General features: G+C 53.7%; 1 protein-coding gene across 13 annotated transcripts in view; it reads left to right on the top strand.

Moving 5' to 3' along the window:
- Positions 1-21,500, top strand: part of ZNF618 (zinc finger protein 618) — a 180,926-nt gene that overhangs the window by 113,963 nt on the left and 45,463 nt on the right. For all 13 annotated transcript variants that reach the window (XM_067040907.1, XM_067040908.1, XM_067040906.1 and 10 more), the window contains exons 3-5: positions 4,375-4,634; positions 16,863-16,940; positions 17,587-17,625. In XM_067040907.1, the coding sequence (XP_066897008.1) occupies positions 4,375-4,634; positions 16,863-16,940; positions 17,587-17,625 (377 nt within the window). The remainder of the gene's footprint in view (positions 1-4,374; positions 4,635-16,862; positions 16,941-17,586; positions 17,626-21,500) is intronic.

The following is a 21,500-nucleotide window of genomic DNA, read 5'->3' as shown; positions in this document are numbered from 1 at the left end:
GGACGAAGCAAAAGAAAACTTTGAGGGTGGTGGAGGTCAGTGGTTTGCAAAGTTAACTGCTTCGGAGGTATTTCTTCCAATTTAGTCGCGCCTAGTGTATTAGTTTCCCGTGGCTGGTGTAACAGATTACTACAAACTAGGTAGCTTGAAACAAAAGACATTTGATCTCACAGTTCTGGAGGCCAGAAGTCTGAAATCAAGGTCTTGGGCCAGGGTCACACGCCGTCTGGAGGCTCTGGGGAGATCTGCTCTTTGCCTCTTCAGCTTTGGGAGGCTGCGGCATTCCTTGGCTTGTAGAGCCGCATGGCTCCAATCTGTGGTCATGCTGCCTCCTCGTCTCTGTATTGTCCCCTCTTCTGCCTGTAAATCTCCCACTTGTCTCTTATGAGGACACTTGTCATTGCATATAGGGCCCACCCAGATAATCTAGAATGATCTCATCTCAAGATCCCTAAATGAATTACATCTACAAGAAGAGCCTTTTTTCAAATGAGTTTGCATTCACAGGTTCTGGGGATTAGGTGGTAGGCCTGTCTTTCAGGGGAGCTGCCATTTACCACCCACTAAAAGTAAAGCTGTAGGTATCAAAGATGGAGAAAGTAGGGGTTCTTGGAGGTCTAGTCACCACCACCCTGTTATTCAGGCCTCATGGGTGCTTCTGGGCCTTTGCCCTGGAACCCCTAGGCCTTTAAGGAAAACACTTTGAGAACCACTGCCTTAGCGAAAGGCCAGGGCTGTTAGGGAATTCCTTGGGCAGGGACCCACTTGGTCTGACTTCTCTCTTGGCATTCTGGGATGAGCAGTAACCAGTGACCACAGACATCATGTGCTTACTGAGAAATATCCTTTTAGTGCCTGACATTGGATTTTATGTTGAAGCGTGACTTGGGTTAAATATAAAATTCATAGCATATCTTGAGCAACTATTTTGTAGTTATCTATATATAAATCTATTTTACAGTGACACAAATAGAATAGATTATGGAGTGTCAGCATGTAGATAGATTCCAAGTGCTTTTTCACTAATATACCTAATGATTCGTGCTGAGAATATCCATGGGCTCCACTGTACATTTAAATGGATACAATTAAAATAATGAGCTCTATTTTAAAAAATGATACATGAAAAAATATTTTTTTAAAGAAGTTAGAAGGAGCTGCACCACTAATTCACAGTGATACAAGTACGTCTGCAATTCCATTCTTATTAGGATGCCTAATTAAATGTAAAGCATCCGAGAAAAGCAACATTTGGGCTTGTAAATCTAAAGTGTGAAGCTGGGGGAAGAGAAGTCCCCCGTGTTCTCAGTGCAGCGAGGGCTCAGGGGTGTCACCTGTAAGAGAGTGGATGGTTGTGTGCGGTTGTGTGCCATTGTGCTTGTGGGCAAGAGGGTGTGAGAGTCACCTGTGTGAGAGTCACCTGTGCAAGGCAGACGGGGCATTCAGAGATGGGATCTAACGCCATCTCGAGCAAGCAGGGAAGGCCACCCAGAGGCAGGGATGTCATTATGGACCAGTGTCGTCATAATGGCAGCTGCCATCCGAGGAGATCCACTCTGTGCAGCTCTCTGGCTCACCTCCTGCCCCGCGCTGGCAAGGATCACAGTCCCCCTTTAGCAGACAAGGAAACAGACTCAGAGAGGGGAATCTCTGGCCGGAGGTTGCAGGGTTTGTGGACACCCAACCTGTCAGACTCCAACAGCTCCTCCCTCCCACCAGGATGGCAGATGCTAATGAGGTCCTTGAGGGCAGGAAGAGACACTAGGTCTGTTAGGACAGGATGGTCAAGCGCTCACAGGCCCCGGGGTGTGGCGGGGAGGGCGTTCTGGGCAGGGAGCTGTTCTATGTCCTTCCCGTCCTGTGACGTCAGCTGTGGGGAACACTTGACAGGTGGGACACCTCTGCTCTGGTGGGCCTCTCTGCGGGCCCTGGGAAGCCCATCTGCCCTGAACATGGGGCTTAGCCCCTTGTGCAGGCCGGGGTCGGGACCAGCCAGGGCCAAGCGAGGGAGAGTCCTCAGCTGCCTGCCTGTCCAGCAGCCCCTAGGGCCCGTGGGCTGTGTTCTTGCCAGGCTGGCATGGAGGGTCGGACAGGCTCCCTGAGTTCTATCTCTGTGCTCAGCGAGCCTCAGGGTGGGTAGGACTGGCCAGTTGTAGCACCCACGTGGTCTCAGCTAGGGATAGCACCCACGTGGTCTCAGCTAGGGAATAGGGATTTCAGCAACTTCTATCACCAGTTTCCCTCAGCACTAGCATCTCCACTCTAGGAGTCACTCTAGACAGTGTCCTGGTTGTACATTTTTGCAGTTGGTCCTCACGAGGCCCTCTGAGTTAGTGTGGGGCTCCCTGCCTCACCGGTGCGGAAACAGGCTCAGAGAGGGTCAGGGCCCACTCAGGGTCCAAGCTGGCATGGCAGTGCTGCACGTTAAACCCCACTGATTTACTTCCACAGCCCCTGCACTAAAATCTACGCACATAAGACTCTTCCCCTGCGTTCTCTCGTTCTCTGAACACTTCTTTTCCCTGCCCCCCATATAGACGATAGGTACCCCAGAATATCTCCACTGGGGCCACCGTTCTAGGCCCCTTGCAGACATTGCCTTGTGTCTGCATCACAGTGCTATGGGGTAGGTGCCGTGTTTATCCAACCATCGTATGGGTGTGAAGACTGAGGCTCGGGGGTGAAGTCACTTTTGCAGGAACCCCCAACTTGAGAGAGGCAGTTCTGAGATTTGGCTCTGGGATGATCCACATTCACAACCCAGTGCTCTTTCCATCTCAGTTCCTCGCGTCTCCTTCCCGCCAGGCCATCAGGCAGCCTCTGCTCCCTCTTCGTGGTTTGCAGACAGCCTCCTCTCTGTGTCCTCACACGGTAGAGAAATAGCGGGAAAGAGATCTCTCTCCTTCTTCGAAGGCCACAGTCCTATCAGATAAAGGCCCTACTGTTCTGATCGTATGTAATCTTAATTACGTCCTGAAGGCCCTATCTACAGATACAGCCACACTGGGGACTAGGACTTCACCACGTGAAGCGGGGGTGGGGAGACACAGTGCAGTCATAGGACCACCCCAGTGGCCTTTCTCTGCGCCCCCGGTCATCAGCTGGAGCCTTCCTTCTCTCTCTCTGCTCGGTTCCCCAACCTGAGAGAAAGTTGAGAGCTAGGCGGGACAGTGGACATGATAAAACCCATGTTCTTGTGGTAGAAAGACCTGGAAGCCCAGAGAGAGGAAGAGTCTTGTCCAGAGTCACAGAGCAAGCCCACTGCTGATCCAGGATGAGATCCCGGGTCCTGCCTCCCAGCCCAGGCACCTCCGCTAAGCTCCAGTTGGTATGCTAGCCGGCCTTGCCTGAGCATGCCTGAGCCTGGGCCTTGAAGTTCACGGTCCAGCTGCTTCTCTGGAGCACTGGAGAGGGCTGGACGTGGCCAGGGCAGCATCCCCAGGCCTGGAACGTGACCAGAGTCCCCAGCTTGTGCACGCCTCAGCTTCCCCACCACCGCCAGAAAGATGAGGGGGCCCTTATAACACAGAGACTCTCACTGAAGGGAGAACAGTTCAAGAGTGGATGGCCGGGACCTGGCTTCGTGCCTCGGCCTGCCACCAATCTTGTGTGTGGCCCTGGGCAGGTTGCAGCCCTGCTCTAGGCCTCAGGGCCCACCCTCGATATTGAGCGTATTAACTTGAGGATGTTTTCTCCTATTTGAAGAGCCACCTAGAGGCCAGATTGTGAGGGGCCAAGTGTTGGCTCCGTGGCCTCCCCCTCAGTGAGCCTTTTGGCCTGTATGTTCCCCACTGTAAAGCAGGGTGAGCTCTGCAGCCCTTCCGCCAAGGAGCAAAGGGAAGGGCGCCACGTGCTCTGCATACATCAAGCCACTGAAACCCCTGTTGCTCAGAGTGCCATTGAAGGCCTAGCAGCACCTGCCTCCACTGGGTGCTTGTTAGAAATGCAGAATCTCGGGCCAGGCCCCAGACCTGCTGAACCAAATCTGCATTTTACCAAGATTCTCAGCTGATTTATGGTCACGCTGAAGCTTGAGAAGAACTGATTTCAACCAGCCAGAGCTTTTCTTGCAGGTCTGTTGTAACTCCAGTTATGAGAGTTACTGGTCACATTTAGACCCCAGCTTTTCCATCTGCAAAGTGGGTGCAGTTTGAGCCATCCTAGTCCAGTGATTTTTCAAACTGTGTTCCTTGGAGCCCCAGGGTTCCCTGGAGGACCCTCAGGGGCAGCGGTGGGGACCTGTGCTTTAAGGTGAGGCTCACGTGAGAGGTGGGTCTATAGCTAAAAATTTTGCAACCCCCTTGGCTGGGGCGCTCCCAGGTAGGTCTGGGGCAAGGCTGGGGTCCCCACTGAGCAGACTGTCTTCTTTCCCAGGGAGCGCTTGAAGCGCAGCCAGAAGAGCACCAAGGTGGAGGGGCCAGAGCCTGTGCCGGCCGAGGCCTCGCTGAGCGCCGAGCAGGGAACGATGACAGAGGTGAAGGTCAAGACGGAGCTGCCCGATGATTACATCCAGGAGGTGATCTGGCAGGGCGAGGCCAAGGAGGAGAAGAAGGGGGTGAGCAAGGATGGGACCGGCGACGTGCCTGCCGAGATCTGCGTGGTGATTGGTGGTGTCCGCAATCAGCAGACCCTGGGTGAGCGCCCGTCCGCAGGGTCGGGCTGGGGCCAGGGTGGGAACGTGGAGCTGGGGTGCTAGGGAGGGAGGCCTGGGATTCCTGTCCCTCCCCGGCTGCGAGAGCCTTCTGTGGCTGCCCTCAGGGAAGGGCCTCAGCTCCTGACACTTGCCTTTGCCTGCTCAGCTCTGCTCCGGAGCTCTTGTCTTCCCACCTGACGTGGCAAAACCCTACCTGTCCTTTTAAGACTTTGCTCAAGTCAAATGCCTGGAATTTTCTGCAGGCCCCGCGAATCTCTCACACCATGGGGCTCCCACACCCCGGATGGGTCCAGCAGAGCCTGTGTCACTCGGTGTCCTAAATGCTCATCTGCATTTCTTCCTCCTGGGCTTCCCCGGGGGCCTCTGCGGGCAGCTTTCAGTGTGGGTCCTGCTCAGACCCGTTGTCCAGTCAGGATCAGATGGATGGCAGTCTGGCACCTTCTCCTGCCTCTTCTGGTCTGGGCCAGGCTCAGAGGAGCTCAGTAGAAACGAGCTTCTTAGAAACCATCTCTCACCGCTACATTACAGCGTGAGCCAGGGGATACCCCTTAGGGGCTGCCTGCACTCCTGCCAGTTTGCAAACGCAAATGCCCACAAAGCCCTAAAGATGCGTTTATTTAGCATCGTGGAGATGAGCCAGACAGGCAGGTGGTAGGTGGTAGGGCCTGGGTCCAGCTGGAGAGCCCACGCCTCACGTACGGTAACTAGGTGGGGAGACGGGCTCAGCGTGGTCCGATCTCTGGACAGAACACATGCCAGAAAGGAGAATTTTAATGTAAATTCTTTTGGCTTTATACGTTGGTGACTAATTTGACTTTTAAAATCTGCCAAACAAAACATATCTGTGGGTCAGAGTCATTCCATGGGCCTCCAGTTTGCAACCCCAGTCTGTAAAATACAGTCCACATGCCTCAGCCCGGCACAGAGACCTTGCCTAGTCTGTTTCCAGGTCTGTTTCCATCTGTGCCCTCCTCCGCATTCCTGTGCTCAGGAGACCACCTCACTCCCCTCTGCCTGTCCCTCCTGGGGCAGCTCTGCCCACCTCCTCCTGACTTCAGGCTCCCTTCCCATGTGTGGCAGGCAGGGGGGCTGCCCTGTGTCTGCTTCCCCAAGTTTAGACTTGAGACCTCATGCCTTTTCTTCCCGACCTCTGGGCATCAGCCTCAAGTTCCCTTTCCAGCTGTTTCTGGGCTGGTTGTGGCCACCATCACTCCACCTGGGTCACTGTGGCATCCTGCTAACAGCCATGACTCTGTGTCTTTCTGTCCTCACCTGCCATCTACTCTGGCTGCCAGGGACCTTGACAAAAATGAAACACTGACCATGTCACTCCCCACTGTATCTAAGGTCAAGGCCATAGCATCAAGGTCCTCTATAACCTGAGCCCCATAGCCCCCTTTCTTATTTCTTTCTTCCCGGTCCTTTCATTCCAGCACAGTCTGCTCTTCTGCAGCATTTCCTACCCTTTGCCCCTGCTGTTCTCTCTCCCTGGAATGCCTTTGCTGAAATCCAACCCAGTTTACAAAACTAGCTCCAGTGCCCCCTCCTCCCAGAAGCCTTCCTTGATCTCTTCTGGTCAGAAGTGGTCTGTTTCTGCCCTGCCCCTCAGGGGGCACTTCCCATTATCCACTTGAGATTAGAGGGGCCCTGTTGGCACCTGCCTCTGCTACAAGATGGGCAGCTCCTGGAGATTGGAGCTCCAGGACCTGTCTGATCTGTGTCTGTGCTCCCTACCTCCCACCACACAATTCCTAGCAAGGTACTAGTTTCTAGGAAGCAGTGTTGTCATTGGTGCTATAGCTGTCAGAATGGGGCTAGGTTATGCCACAGTAACAAAAGACCCTAAAAAGTAATGAGATCTTGGTAGCTCAGAACCACAAAGGTTCATTTATTTCTTAGTCCCACTACATGTCCGTTGTGGGCCAGCTGGGGGCTCTGCTCTGTTCTGGACCCAGGCTTAAAGCAGCCATTGTGTGGAATGCTGCCAGCCAAGTGACAGAGGGAAAGACAGCTCTGGAGGGACTCACGTGCCAGCTGCAATCCACAAGTGAGATGTGTTAATTCCCTTCACAGTCATTGGCCAGGTTAGTCTGGTTGGCCCCACCCAACCTCAGGGAGGTGGGGAAATGCCATTTCCCATGTGACAGAAGGAGGGAGGAACCAGAAATATTTGCTGAAGAGCATGAGTGACTTAGCCCAGTGTCGAATGAAAGAAGAGTCTTTTTTGGAGCCTGCGTCTGACCTCCCTCCACCAGTGTTCACTCCCCAAGGCCTAGGACTGTGTTAGCCACTCATGGATGTGTTAGTTAACTGAGGAGAGGACCTGCCCTTGCTCACTTTAAGACTCACTGGACCCAGGAGTTATTTATGCCCTTCACTGGGAGATTCTCAGTGAAGGGTAGCTGAATCTGAACCTTGAGGTGGGGCCAGCAGTCAGGATTCAGTGGGGAAAGCCTGGAGTGGCCATGCTCTGGAAATGCTGAGAGTCCTCCTGGGCCAGCTCCCTGCACAGTGAGAGGTCCCAGGGCCTCATGCCAGCCACAGACTCTGGTTTCCAGCTCAGCTGCTTCTCAGCAATAGGTTCCTTGGCCTTGCTGTGCCTTAGTGTCCTCTTCTGTTAAAAGGAGACATGCTCCCTGTCCTGGCCACCTCATAGGTGTGGGAACTGAAGGGGACAGTGTTGTGCAAGGAGAATGAGCCCAGCTCCTCAGGCTAGGAGTGGATCCAGGCTCCCTGACTTAATGGCTGTTGCACCCTGGGCAAACTGCTTGACCTCTCTGTGCCTCAGTTCTCACAATTGCAAATTCATGGAGTTAGGTGAGGATTCAATAGGATAATGTGTATAAAGTACTCAACATTATACTTAGTAAATAATTTGCTGTTATTAGCAGTAATACTAGTATTGATAGTATAAAGTACCTCTTCAAGAGGCAAGAGTAGTAATTGTTTCTGCTTTTTTCCCAGGTCTGAGGAATAAGCCAGTGTGATGTAGAGAAGAAGCAGGATAGAAAAGAAAGTTGGCACTGGGTGAGGTGTCAGAAGACATGGCTTCTAGTTGGTTCTCGGTTTTCTCCACTGAGCTGCTTCTAGTACTGCCCCCCTAGAATCCAGGGACGTTGAGGATGTTATGAAATTTCTGAGTAACCTGCTCTTGGAAGACTTTTGTGGAAAAGGTGTAAAAACCACAGTTAGAAGTGGAGCCACCATTTTGGAGCCGGTACAAAAGCAGGGCCAGGGCACTCCCTGCTGGTCATGATGGCTCATCTCACATCCATCAAGGCAGACCTTCTGCCTTGAGGGTGTAGTTTCTTCTGCCAAGGGTCAGGCTGAGAGGAATCTGGCTTGGCCTTTTAGTAGCAGGAAAGAAAGGCAATTTTTTAAAAAACATCAATGTTAGAATTGAACATTTTGAACTCATCTCATCTCAGAAAGACAAGTAGATATTATCTTATGGGCCACGTCCAAGCAATTGCTGCTGGCTATTAAGAGTTCTGTGTTGAAGATTCTAAAGGGTGGCATGATGGATTATTGATGTCTGTCATGGATGTGGAAGTGGGCAGAGGAGCTCCACATGCTATAGATGTGGCACTCAGACCCCCTTATTTTATAGAGGGGCAAACAAAGGCCTGGGAAATGTAAGAGATTTGCCACTCCACCTCACAGCACCCGCCTCCCACCTGCTCCTGGAAGTAAAGCAAGGAAGGAGAGCATTCCCAGGGCTCTGGCCGGGACAGAATGCTGGTTGGAGCCATCCCTTTAAATGAGTTTGTGCCACAGTGTGCTTCTCTGCCCTGGTGGCTGGGCGCTGTGCAGTGAACATGTTCCCAGGGCACTTGGCAGGGGTGCGCAGGGCTGTGGCCGGGTTCTGTTGCTGAATAGAATAGTGTTTCTGTTCGGTCACCCAGTGCTGTGCCATGAGGGAACCTCCCGCTTGCCTTTTCTCTGAGCTCCATCCGCCTGTTCCCACCCTGAAGTCCTCACTGGCCCTTTAACAGCCATCAGACAAACAGTGTTCCTAGTGACACAAACATCATCTGAGGCACTTCCCGTGGAGGAGCTTGGGTCTGGACACATGGATGGCATTTGGCAGCTTCTCAGACTAGTAGAGTCGGCAGGGGCATCAGTGCCCAGGAGGCTGGCTCCCAAACTTGCAGTAGTTGCTGCTGCTTTCCTGCTGCCCAGAAATTCTTTGTGCTGAAAAGGGTATCTCTCAGTCTTGAGAGACTGAGAAAAGGGTATCTCTCTCCTTTTTTGGCAAGAAGAGCAGAGACAATACTGACTGTGACAACTTTGTTGGATAAAACCAGAAGTGAAAGGTATCCCTAACTCATCACTGCACACTGTCCCAACAGTGTACCTCAGAATCCTTCTCAACACAGTATACTAGGAAGTCACTGCCAGTCAGCTAGAATTGAAAAATCTGAAGTAGAAACCTGCTTGTCAGCCTTGTCCTAGATGATGAAGACAAGGCAAGCTGGGTTTACACCAAAAAGCATCCAGCCCATGGAGCATTTCCTGAAGGGATGTTGCAGGAGAGATGATGGAGTCTAAGTATTCACAACTTAGAGCATTTTGGTGGGATGGGACCGGGCAGACAAATGCCAAGTAGCCCCAACCAATACAGGAAAGTCACCAGGAGGTGATTTCAGCTCATAAAAGGGAGGACTCTGTGATTATGGGAAGTGTTTGATAACTGAATACAGGCCTGTGAGGGAGTGAGTTCCTGTCCTGGAGATTGGTAAGCAGAGGAGGGTCACTGGACCAGGTACAGGAGGCAGAGTCAGTCAGCTGGGAGCCTGGATCCTGCAAGGATGTTTTTAGGCAGTGAGCTTTGGGCACCAGGGGTGGTGGTGTTTTCACACACACAGGGCTGCCCAGGGAGGAGGGGCAGGGAAAGAGGAGGTGGGGGCTCGGCCACAGCTCTGGAAGGAGCAACAGAAGAGCAGACAGCCATTCAGACACAGCCACGTGGGTTTCGGTCTCTTCTAAACCCAGGCAGCGAAGGTGCCAGGTCCCGCTTCGTAATGCCAGCTGATAGTTTCCTGTTTCAATCGGTGTTGGCAGGGCTTTGGGCCTGAGCCTGCCAGAACCTGCACTCAGCTGTTTGCTGCAGCCACTCAGAAAGGAGGGTTCTGGCCTCCCTCTCAGTGCGTCTTATCCCAGCTGCTGACTCTGCGTCTGGTGGTCCAGGGTGGGATGGGGTTCCTGATTGGAGGGTCTCCGTGGGAAAGGGCCCCTGGCCTGTAAGCTGAAAGACCTGGGGTCTGCTCTGCTGTGGGGCTCAGGACGGGTCCCTTAACCTCTCTGAGCCATACTGTCTTCATTGATCAGTGGGTAATAAAGTCTGCCTGTCTTTCCAGTAGGATTGTTGAGGTCAGGGTGAAGTAATAGGTACTAAAGTGGTTTTGAGGGGGACAAAAAATGCAAAACAGATACCAGTGGTATTAGCCAAAGCCTTGGACGTTGACGCATCCGGGGTTACCTCTGGAATGATAGGAAGCTGAAAGGCCAATGGCTTCAAACTTCTTTTCTTCAGTATCTCCTAAAAGAATTTTGAGAAACTATATTCTCTTTCACATTTTTGAGTTGAAGTCTAACGTTTTCATCCAAAGTTTGAGTAATTACAAAGGATATAATTTCTGACGTGTGTTGTATTGTTTTTTTTAAATGTGGCATTTTGGAAATAAAACTGTGAACCACTCTTTTAAGTGTATCCAAGGGAATCCAAACCCTACCGCTTTTGATATCCACCATCATCCTTTCAAAAAACATATGAACAGGCTCATCTTTAACAGTCAGAAGTTTTACATCTTTCCTTTTTCTCCTTGAACTCATATTTCCAGCCCGCTTACCTCACAGGATTTTATCCTAGTGTAATATATTTTTTATGCTTGAGAGTCTTTTATTGATCACTGTTTCGCACTCATCTCCCACAACAAGATGTACATAAATTGAAATAGAAATTTCACAAAAATACGTTGGAATCAAAAAGCTGTACATTTTGAAACGTTTGTTTTTCCTGATGGAGTTGCTATTAGCATACAATTTGTCAAAAACAAATTTTAGATAAATAGCAAACATAAAAGTAAAAAATTATTGAAAATGCCCCTCTGAATGAAATGGATGAGCCTTAATTTATTTCTTCTTCAATTGGCTCATGTTTCTGTGAATTAATATTTCTTACTGTTGAGTGAGACAAGATTCAGCATTCATTTCATTCCTTTTTTTCCATTTTCTTAAGTGTAAGTGCTTAGAAGGCTTGATCACATAAATAAGGAGCCAGGGGTGGAGGCAGTCTTGTTTTATCAGTGTCACTCAATTCTTTGAACACCTTCCAATTTGTATGCCAGAGATCACACAGGGGTCTATCGTCCAATATTATTTTCAGTGGTCTCTTCGCTGACAACTCCATTAGATTCCTCTTCAATGTTGTTGACAGCAAAGAATTAGAAATCACCCAATTTACAAAAGAAATGATTCCCAGTCATTAGATCCACCCACTTTCTAAGTCCAACACAGCATCTCTTTGCCTGGAGCCTTGAGATGTTCATCCCGCTTGGACAGCACCGCGGTGGGCTTAGGGGTGGGTGAAAGAACCATCGTGTTTGTTGTGTGGGGAAGGGTGACGGTGAGGAGAACCAGCTGAGTGCGGCCTCCCTGCCCTCCACGTTCCCTGGCCCATTGGTTTTAGGAAGAAATGCATTGGGAATTGATTCTCTTAAAATTCCCTGTGCTCATACAGCCCCAGGGGATTTGTACGCTACTCGGAAGACCGTGGTCCCGAGGACATTTGGTCTGAGTCCCAGCCCCAGAGAGCCTCAGGAAACCTACTTGTCCACGACTTAGCGCTCCAGGCGCCCTGTCCCCCAGCAGGCCGTGCGTTTGCCAGCTCTGCTGCTTCTTAGGACCAAGGGCGCAGGGTGCTGCTGAGCATGTGATCTATGAACAGCGGCTCCCGAGACTCTTTGAGCTAAATACGGGACTGCCTGTTGTAAGGAGCCATGTGTCTGTCCCCTCACCTTGTGTTTTTCTTCTCTCCTTCACCTGCTCTGGATTTCTGCCTTGTTGCGTTTTGTGTATCCTGAAAGGTGGTGGAGCTGATCTGGGGCTCTCTGGGTGCCAGTGATAGAGTTCAGGCATGCTGCCCACATTCCTCTTCTACCTCCGTCTTCCCACTTCTCTCTCCAGTGGCTTCGGGAACTCCACCCTCCTGCTCTCACCTGGCCTCACTTGGTCTGTCCGGTGCTCTTGGGGAGGGAGCTTAAGCCAGGCTGTCTGCCAGGTGGTTACAGAAAACGCTAGACAGATGCCTGTGGATTCTTGTGGTGTCACTAGTGACAACGGGATGGGGGAGAGGAAAAGGCTTGTGCCTGTGTGCTGACGTGTCCTGCCAGCCATCCCAGGCAGTCGCCCCCCCAGGCTCTTGATAGGGCGCTCTGGGGGTCCTGTGGCGGTACCAGACCTGGTAGGGGGTTCTGCTGCCCTGCAGGGTTAGGGGGAGCCCCATGACTGAAGGGGGTTCCTTGGCATCCGGAGGTAACCTGGCATGGTGGCAGTAGGATGGCTCTGGATCCCTGAAGGCCAGCTTTGAGCCCAGTTCCTCACTAGCCACTATCTGAGTGGCCCCAGCCCTGGACCTCCTGGCCCCTAGAACGTTCAAGTTCATGGTTGAAGTGGCCGTTGAGTTGTCTTCTGGGAAGATGGAGGATGGAAATGAGACCTGGGTGTACTCGGTAACTGGTAGCCCTCAGCAGGCGCCCTCTCTTCTTGGCATCCTCCTGGGGGCTGACTGTGTGCTGGTCGCACACATGGGCCCTGGAGCAGGACAGATCAGGTGACCTCTGGCCCGATGTGTTCCCCCTCATCTGAAAAATGGGGATAAAGATCACCTCCCTGGGCTGGACTTGTGAAGATGAACTGAGCCGATGCTTGAGAAGCCCCCGAGTCCAGAGCCCGCTCCCACTAGCTGGCTGCGTGAGGCGGGTTGCTGCTTCCGCACCACCGTGCAGTGGGGTGCAGTGGGGTCAGAGGCCAGCCTGTGCAGAGACACTGGAGAGGCGCGAGTGAAATGAGTTGCAGCGCCTGCACTTAGTAGGCCGGGAGAGATGGAGACAGAGGACAGGAGGAGGGTAGCCAGGAACGCGCTGGAGCGGTGGAGTGAAGACGCGGGCGGGGCAGGGAGTCAGGCAGCGGGGAGGGGGACCTTCTGAGCGGAGAGTCTCCGTCCGTGAGGGCCCTCCAGCGCCCACTGCACCAGCCTGGGGTACACGGTGGGCGTGGGCCAGGGGGACACAAGGCCACAGCACACGTGGGGGTACATCCTCCCTGAAGGGTCATTTTGCTGGAAGGATTACGGGGAGAAATGTTAGATTATAACCACGTGATGGGTAACTTTATGTTGCATTCATGTTATGAATCAGGACAGAGGAAACACAAAACTGCAGGGGAATCTGGGCCTGTGGCTGCTGTTCTGCCATACCCCAGCCTCCCTTGGGGAAGTGTGGCTGCCCCTTGGCCAGCACAAGATCTTTAGTGAAAAAGTAGACAGTGTGATCTTGTCCAACCCTCTCGTATGTGGATGGGGAGACTGGGGCACTGGGAGGTCAGGAGACTGGCCAGCCCTAGACTCAGAGCCCTCCTCACTGGGCCCTGTCTTTAAGGGCTCTTTCTGATTTTTTGCTAGTTCGGATGGAAAAGCGCCGGAAGGCAGCCCTCACGGTGAATCTGTGGGAAGGCCGTATTCAGGGCCCAAGCGTTGAGATATGCATCTGGTACATGATGGCTGAGGGACAGGAGGACCCGATCGGGGCCAGCCTGAGGGCGGGGGCGTGGCTGAGTGCAGCCGTCAGCTGCAGACCCCTGAGTATACAGGGCCTGCTAGCCTCTGCAGGGACACGGGGAGCTACCTGTTCCACCCATCACTGCCACCGGTCAGCAAATCTGAGCCTGCTCAGGACCCTGGAAGACATGCTGCTAGAGGGATGGTAGAGCATGTGGGAATCTGGAAGTCGGGAATGTCGGGACCATTTCGGCAGCACTTGCTGTGGGCTGCAGCTCTGAAACAAGCCGAGGGGAGAAAGGAGTTCGTGGCCAAATTTTGTTGGGACACCTGGGGTTAACAGTCCGCTGGGTTCCTTTACTGCAGGACCTCTCCCAGCGGGCGCAGCTCCCAGATGGGCCGCGCCTCCCCCTTGCTTGATCACAGGCTCCTCTCCCTAGGATGCATTCAGGAAGCTGGGTCCCAGAGCACTTCGGGGAAAGCTGACAGTAACAGCAGCTCTCCTTTACCGAGTGCTTGCTTTGTACTAGGAACTGTGCTTCGTGGTCACAGTATTACTGCTCATATTATTTCTTGCCCCCCACCCCCCGCCAATGAGGTGGGTAGCGTTTTACTGTGTCCATTTTATAGAGAGGAAGCCTGAGGTGTGGGTGTTTCCATGACTTGTCCAGGGCCCCAGGCTGGTATGTGGTGAGCCGGGATTTGAACCCAGGCTTGCTGACACCTCTGCACTGTGGATCTGCCAGTCTGTTGCACTCTCCCCATGCACCAGCCTCCCTGCCCATCCAGCCCCTTCTGCAGACAGAACACCTGCAGCCTGGGGTCTTAGGGTGAGTGGGGGACAGGCAGGGCCTTGAACTCAGGTGTCCCTCCTGCCAACACACAGTGCTCTGTCCTGACACTCTGTGCCAAGCAAGGGGTGTGCTCTGCCCTGGGGCCAGGAGAGGGCCCGAAGCTGGCAAACTGTGCCCCTGTGATTCTCTGAATGGGTTGAGGCCTGTGAGCAAGGCTGCATGTGCCCTTGGCTGGCTGTGGATTGAGGGAGAAGCCAGTGGGACTGGCCCGCTTATAAACAGTGTCAACTGGGTGGGTGAGTCGGGGACATCGCAGCCTGCAGGCTCTGTCCATCAGCCTACACTTACTGTATGGTTTGAGGAAAGACCTTGGGTATTGAGGGCAGTTGGAGAAACTGAGGCCCAGGGCTTGTGGCAGAGAGGGGGTAGAGCTGGGGCTTAGAGACTTCATCTGGAAGTGCGTCAAGTCTAAACAAGTCTTCCCCGTCACAGGCTGTGGCCTCCGTCCTTTGGGAAGAGACTCCCTCTTCCCTGGGCTGCCCGCCCCTCCACCTCCCCGCATCTTCCCCTTCTCAAGGCCCCTGACTGCGGCCCCTTGCTACAGCTGTGTCATGGTCCCGCACTGTGCCCACCAGGTCCTGCACTTGGCCGTCGTAGCACAGCCACTCTGCACGTCCTCTTGCCTGGTGGCCTGTCTGCTTCCCATCAGACGGAGGGCAGCGATCGCGTCTCGCTTATGGTTGGGGCCCTGGTGCCGGGCATTTGAAGATGCTCAATAAATTCCCGATCGGTTGAAGGAGAATTAGCAGAAACCGTTAAAGTAGGGGTTGGAGGCGTAGGGAGGGAGTCCAGGTCTTTGTTACTCAGCAACAGATGAGTAGAACAGCAGGATGCCGTGAATTTACTAAGCCCCGGCTGTGTGCCAGTCACGGAACTAAAGACAGGGAAATATACACTCTGATCTTTGCCCTCCGTGTGTTTATATTTTTCCCAGTAAGACAAGGGTAACACATATAAAACCACTGAATACCAGGCTGCTAAATTCCATGCTGGTTTGGATGACAGCGTTCCCTTGAGTGACCCACAGTAGCAAAGTGGCGCTGCCACCTGGCGGCCCGCTGACTCACAGGTTGTAGCTCACTCACCCGGATCTTGGTCATGAGATGCAGGTATCATAGTCCACGCTGAGGCTCGGACCGGAAAAGGAAGGTTCCTGCGATCAAACAGCTAGGGGGTGGCAGAGCTGAGCTCACAGTCAGGCTCCGAGCCCAGCGCTCTTCTGAGTTAACCTGATATTTGCAATTCACACCCAGTAGCCGGAGGTCGGAGACCACAGGCAGTGGGAGTTGACACCGCTCTCACTCACCGACTGTCCGCGCTCGTGGTAGGAATACTGCTCACGCTTCATTCAGTCTTCACGTAGATGCTCTTACGTTAGCCACAATTTTCCGACCAGGAGACTGAGGCCCGGCCAGTAAATGGTTGAGCTGAGACTCCATCCCAGGGCTGTCTGACTTCAAACCAGTGGTTCCCACGCCTGGTTGCTGGGCATCAGAATCCTCCGTGGACGCTTTGGGAAAAGGCAGATTCCTAGGCCCCTGGCCCTAGCCATTCTGGTCCTGTTAGCCTGGAGTGGGGTCAGGGACTCTGTGTGTGTGCAAGCTCCCAGGTCGTTCTGTTAGGGATGGGGCCTGGGCCCAGGTGGTGGCAAGCCTGTGTGAGGGATGGGCAGGGCCTCCAGCTCCTGGGGTCCCTGCCAGTCTGGGTCTGATGGGCTCTGCTTGCCTTCCTGCCGTGGGCCTTTGCCCTGTGATCTGCATGGGTGGGCCCTGCCTTTGACTTATCTGAAATGCCTGCTGGGAACTCAGCCGTTTCAGTCTACCTGCCTCTGGGAGAAGGGCCTGGCAGAGGGCTGGAGTCAGACATTCATACCATGTTGATCTCTGCACGTCTGAGGAATCAAGACAGCCACCTCAACAGACAAGAGAGGTCCTCTCCTTGTCAGACATATCTGTATTAGAGCTGGGCACTTCCTGATGGGGTGTGGGGCGAACTCTATGAGGTAGGTACTTTTAGCCGCATTTTACAGGTGAGCAGACTGAGGCTTAGTGTGTTTAAGGAAATTACCAAGGTCGTGCTGCTGATAAGTGGCAGAACCCAGATATATGGTTTAAAGCCTGTCCTCTTAACCTCTGTCCATCCTGGCCGGGAGAGCAGTAGCTAGAAATTATTCTGTTGCATCTAAGTGGTGATTTCCTTACGTGGATATAATTTATTCCTTATCCTGAAATTCTTTTACATTCATCTCCTTTTGCCTTTCAAGGAATAACTGTGAGTTACCTAGGAAGTTACCTTCTCTGTCTTACAGATTTGGAAGCTGAGGCCCAGAGGCAGGAAGTGACTCGCCCAAGGTCACTCAGAAGATAGAGACAAAAACCTGAAATAGACCCCAGCCTCCTGGCCTCCAGCTCAGTGCTGTCTTTGCTGGTCTTTGCTGCCTCTTTGCTTGTGGGAGACACGATAGCCCATGGGCACAGAGTTAGCATTACCTGGAGGCATCACCGGGGGTCCTGGGGCCTCGTGGTTGCACACGTTGCATGCTGGCTGACCAGTCCTTTCCTTTCCTGTTTTCTAGGGTCCTACGAGTGTGGAATCTGTGGCAAGAAGTACAAGTATTACAACTGTTTCCAGACCCACGTACGGGCACACCGAGGTGAGTGGCATGTCCCTGGGGCAGAGCTGAGGGGCCGCACCTCCCCATCCTCTGCCTGTTTTACCGCCTGGGCCCCTCCAGGGTGACCCCAGAGGCCCTCAGAGCTCTTTCTGCGGTAGGAGTGGGACCCAAAGAGGAGAGGAGAGGCCTCCTTCACTTGGGAGAGCACCCAGGGATGGGGGTGGGGTGGGGTGCAGCAGGATGTGCCACCAGTGCCCCCTGTCTGCCCCGCACAGGCCCGCTTCCTCCCAAGGTGCTTCAGTGCCGTTCAGTTTCAGCGGTCCTTGCAGGCAAGGTGCTCGTGTGTCATCTCATGTGCTGCTCGTGACAGCCCCAGGGAGTGGGGCGGGGCGCTGTCTCCATTCTGAAGATGAGGATGCGGAAGCTACAGGGACAGGATGGATGGCGCCTGCCCCTCCCTGAGCCTGACCCTGGCAGGCAGGGAGGAAGGGCACCGGCTCAGGGCCCGGCAGACAGCAGGGAACATGGGGAAGGCTTTGTGGCTGCATCTTGAGTGGGAATGGAGCGTCCCTGGGCGCGCGGTAGCAGCTTCTCCTGGCCTCCGCCTGCCCGGCTTCTCTCTCTTTTGGTGCTGGCCTTTGCATTGGTCCACCCTGCTCACCTCCCTCTTCCCTCTCTCCCACAGACACAGAAGCCACCTCAGGGGAGGGAGCCTCCCAAGGCAGTGAGTATTTTTCCCTCCTCTTGGACTGTGCGGGCTGAGAGGGCATGGGGTGGGAGGAGGAGGGAGAACCAGGGCCGGGGGTGATGCTCTCAACCCACCACCCCGACCCCTGGTGGCTTCTGGGAGGCCTGTTGCTGTGATGCAGGCTTTGGCTTTGGACACAGCACCTCGGAGCAGCCTTTCCCAAAGTGTGTTCCGTGGCATAGGCATCCTGGGGGAAGTTAACAGGCATTCTGTCAGTAAAGGGTTCTCTGGCCAGATAACCGGGGGAAGCCTTGAGTTCTGCTAAGTTGAACATGTTACTTTGCTGTAGACTTTTCGGGGCCCTTCACTGGCAAAATACGCACATGTATCCCCAAGAGGGGTCCAGGGTATGCACCATTTCCTCTGTTCTTTTGACTCCCACTCATGAGTCAGGGGCTCTGTAGCTGATGTTTGGGAAAGGCTACCTCAGACAGTCATCCACCCATGGGCACGAACCCTGGGGTGCGATATCCCACCACTTGGCATGTACAGGGCCTCGGCATCCGGGGATACTGTTCTGCTTGGCTACTTCCGGGCCCTGCTTGCCTTCCCTCCAGATCTAAACCCACAGGGCTGGTAGGCAGCCAGCACAGCAAACCTGAGCTCCGGAACCCAGCAGTTCCCCTCCCAGGTGCATGTGCGTGCATATCCACCCAAAGATGTGAATTAGGGTGTTCTTGGCGCTATTCGTAACAGCTTCAAACTGGAAGCCACCCAAGTAAGTGCCCAGCGCTAGTTGAATAGATGAGTGAGTCGTGGTGTGTCCCACAAAGGACTACAGTACAGCAGTGAGAGGGAAAGGTTGACAGCTACACACAGCAACGTGGGTTACCCACAAACAGAACGTTAGCAAAAGGAGCCCGGCACAAGGAGTGCTTCCCCTAAGATCTGTGTATAGAAGGTACAAGAACAGGGGAAACTATTTCACGCTGGAAGAAGTCAGAGTCGTGGTTACCCTGGGGAAGGGGTTTCTGGCTCCTGTGATTTGAGTTGGGCACTGGTTACAGGTGTTTTCGGTTTTCAAAAATGTAACGAGCTGGACGTTTAGGATTTGTACGTTTTTCTCCATCACTGGTCAGCATATTTTTTGATAGGGGACCAGATAGAATATATTTTAGACTCTGCAGGCTAGGTTGTCTCCATCACAGCTGCTCAGCTCTGCCATGGAGCACGAACACAGCCAGAGACGGTATGGAAATGGATTCCTTATCAAAACAGACAGCAGGCAGGCCATAGTTTGGCCACCCCTGTTCTGCATGTTTGGTACATCACCATGAAAAGTTCCTTAAAATAATAAATAAACATGAGCCACCCCCCACCACCCACCTTAAAAATCCAAAACCGAGTAGTTTGAGGAGGCAGGGCCTTAGTTGCAATTGGGTCCTAACAGCATTTCTTCTAAGGCACTTTCGCATCCACTCTCTCTTTGGATTCTTACACCACGTGAAAGGCCTGCAGGGCTGAGGCTAGCCCTCCGTTTTTCTGGAGAATCTGAGCCTCAGGTTGGCCAGGCACCTGCCCGAGGGTTCTCGGCAGGAGGAATTCAGGGTCCTATGCCTCCTCCCCAAGCCCCACCCTGCCCCTGCCTGGCCCCGGGCTCCTTCTCCCTCAATAGCTCCCTTCTCTTCCGGCTCCCATCGCCTGCCTGTGGTCAGCCGCACAGTTAAGGAACTTCCCTATTTATCTTTCCTTCTTTGGCTATTCTGGGCCCCTGGCCTCTCCAGCAGCCCCTCAATGATCCGTTATGCCCCATCTGGCTTCCGCTGTTCCCGGAGTTTCGCTGGTTGTGGAGGACTTTGTGACTGGGGGTATTTTTAGTCCTTCCATCACTTCTCCCTTCCTCTCTGTGGACTTCACTCCCCATGGCCGGTGTGCTCTGCTTGACTCTCCCTCCTGCCCCACCGCCCTGCCCTGGGCCAGCAGTGCCTGCTCAGAAAGCCTGGCCTTCTCACACCCCAGCCTCGCGACAAGAGCCCGGCCATGGAGTCCTGTGGGGAATGTCAAGTCCAGCCTTGACCTTTTTGCAGATGAGGATACTGAGTTCCAGAGAGAAGTCATGCAGCTTGTTAGGGGTGGAGGTGGGCCTAGAAACCAAGTCTCACACCGTCTAGTCCAGGAATCTTTCATTTATTTGTTAGAAAAATAGTACAGTCATACATAGAGGCATATACCCAGTTACCCGTCTCTCAACTACGAACGTAAAAGATTAACTCCGCGTCGAGCTCTCTTGCCTTTGTTTAACAATAATATTAGGTAACGTTTACCAGGTATTGATTGTATGTTAGGTGTTGTGCTCGTTTATTCTTTATCACAATTCTGGGAGATGAAGGAACATATCAGTCCTGTTTTACAGTTGAGAAAATCGAGGTGCAGAGAGTTTAGGGCACGTGCCTGACATTAACCGCACCTGTAGATGGTGGAGATGAGTTTGAATTTGGGCAGCCTGACTCCAGAGCCTGCCTCCCCAGAGATTCCTGGAGTCCCTGAGCTCTCTTGGGGTTCTGAAGATGTGGTTTCACTGACCAAAAAATCATTTTGCCTTTCTTCCTTTGGGGATAACTCTCTTGTCCTAATTCGCTCCTGCCTTAGGTGAGCCCGGGCACGTGGCCCTGTCCACGCTGAGGAGACATAGATCAGGATGTGGCGCGGGATTTGACAGAGTAGGGTGGGGCAGTGGCAGAAAGCTGGGGGTTCACCTTTGATAGGAGGTGGTAGATGTACGTGGCCCAGCTGGTAGGAGAGGCGGCGTGAGCAGAGATGAGACACATGGGGCGGGCAACTGCGGGGCGACCAGCGCTGACCGGTATGAGAGAGGACTCACGGGGCAGGACCCCATCTGGAACCAGCAGACCCCAGTTGGACTTGACTTCTCCACCTCTGTTCCCCGGGTGTGCAGCTCTGAGAAGGATTACGGTCCAGATGGGACGTGATGGGGTAGGTTGTTGCCTGTGTGGGATTGCTGGCCATGGGGAAGGATCGAAGCCCATGCCAGGCTTGGAATCCTGGAACTGCCAGCCTGGGAGAGGCCCCGGGAATCAGCTCATCTACCACCACCCCCGCTCCCCAAACTAGGGGGGAAATGGGGATGCTGAATCCCGAGGTGGGGTTGCCACTTGGCTGGCAGCCTGGGTGAGGCAGGCCGGGACCAAGACTCTCCTCCCCACGTCCCACCACCTCTGCCCCGCCACTCCATGGTGGGTCGGGGCAGGGGCATGGGAGATGGGAGGGCCTGGTAGGATGGTGGATGCCTGAACCCTGCCTCGTCCCCACAGCCTCAGAATGTCTGTGTGTACCTCGTCCGGAGACCAGGTCGTCTCTGTGGCCCTGCATCTGCCAGGCACGTCCAGGGACTGCAGGTGCCATGGAAAAAGGTGGAGGCAGAGGCGGGGAGCTGGCTAATGCCATCTGTGTCCCTGAGTTCAGCTAAGCGGGGGCCAGAAACCCTCCCACAGAATCGCCTGGCACTGCAGCCTTGGGATGGGGCAGTCACATCGGATCCTGTGTTTGGGTGCTGAGGAGCAAAAGACGGGCCAGGAGGCTGGTACCCCAGCCCAGGAGTGGAGAGTGATCCATCCGGACAGAGCAGGACCCCCTGACTCAGCTGTGGCTTAGAGTTAAGTGAGTAGCTGCATCCTGGCTATTCCCTGCCCCACTCTCCAGCCTTGAGCAAGCCACCCAACCTCCCTGTGCTGGCCGTCCTCGGGAAGCTGGGGTGGACGGCCCATCCCTAGATCAGCCCAAGGAGCACACACACAAGGTCTTTGCTAGTCCCAACGTCAGACGGGCTGCCGATGTGGCAGAGGCACTGTCCTGTACGGGTCCAGCCTCAGACTTTGGAGAGGCCTAGGGGA

Source organism: Kogia breviceps, chromosome 8 (assembly GCF_026419965.1).
Source record: "Kogia breviceps isolate mKogBre1 chromosome 8, mKogBre1 haplotype 1, whole genome shotgun sequence".
Taxonomy (NCBI): Eukaryota; Metazoa; Chordata; class Mammalia; order Artiodactyla; family Physeteridae; genus Kogia; species Kogia breviceps.
Note: the sequence above shows the minus strand (reverse complement) of the source record. Positions and strands in the feature narration are given on the sequence as shown.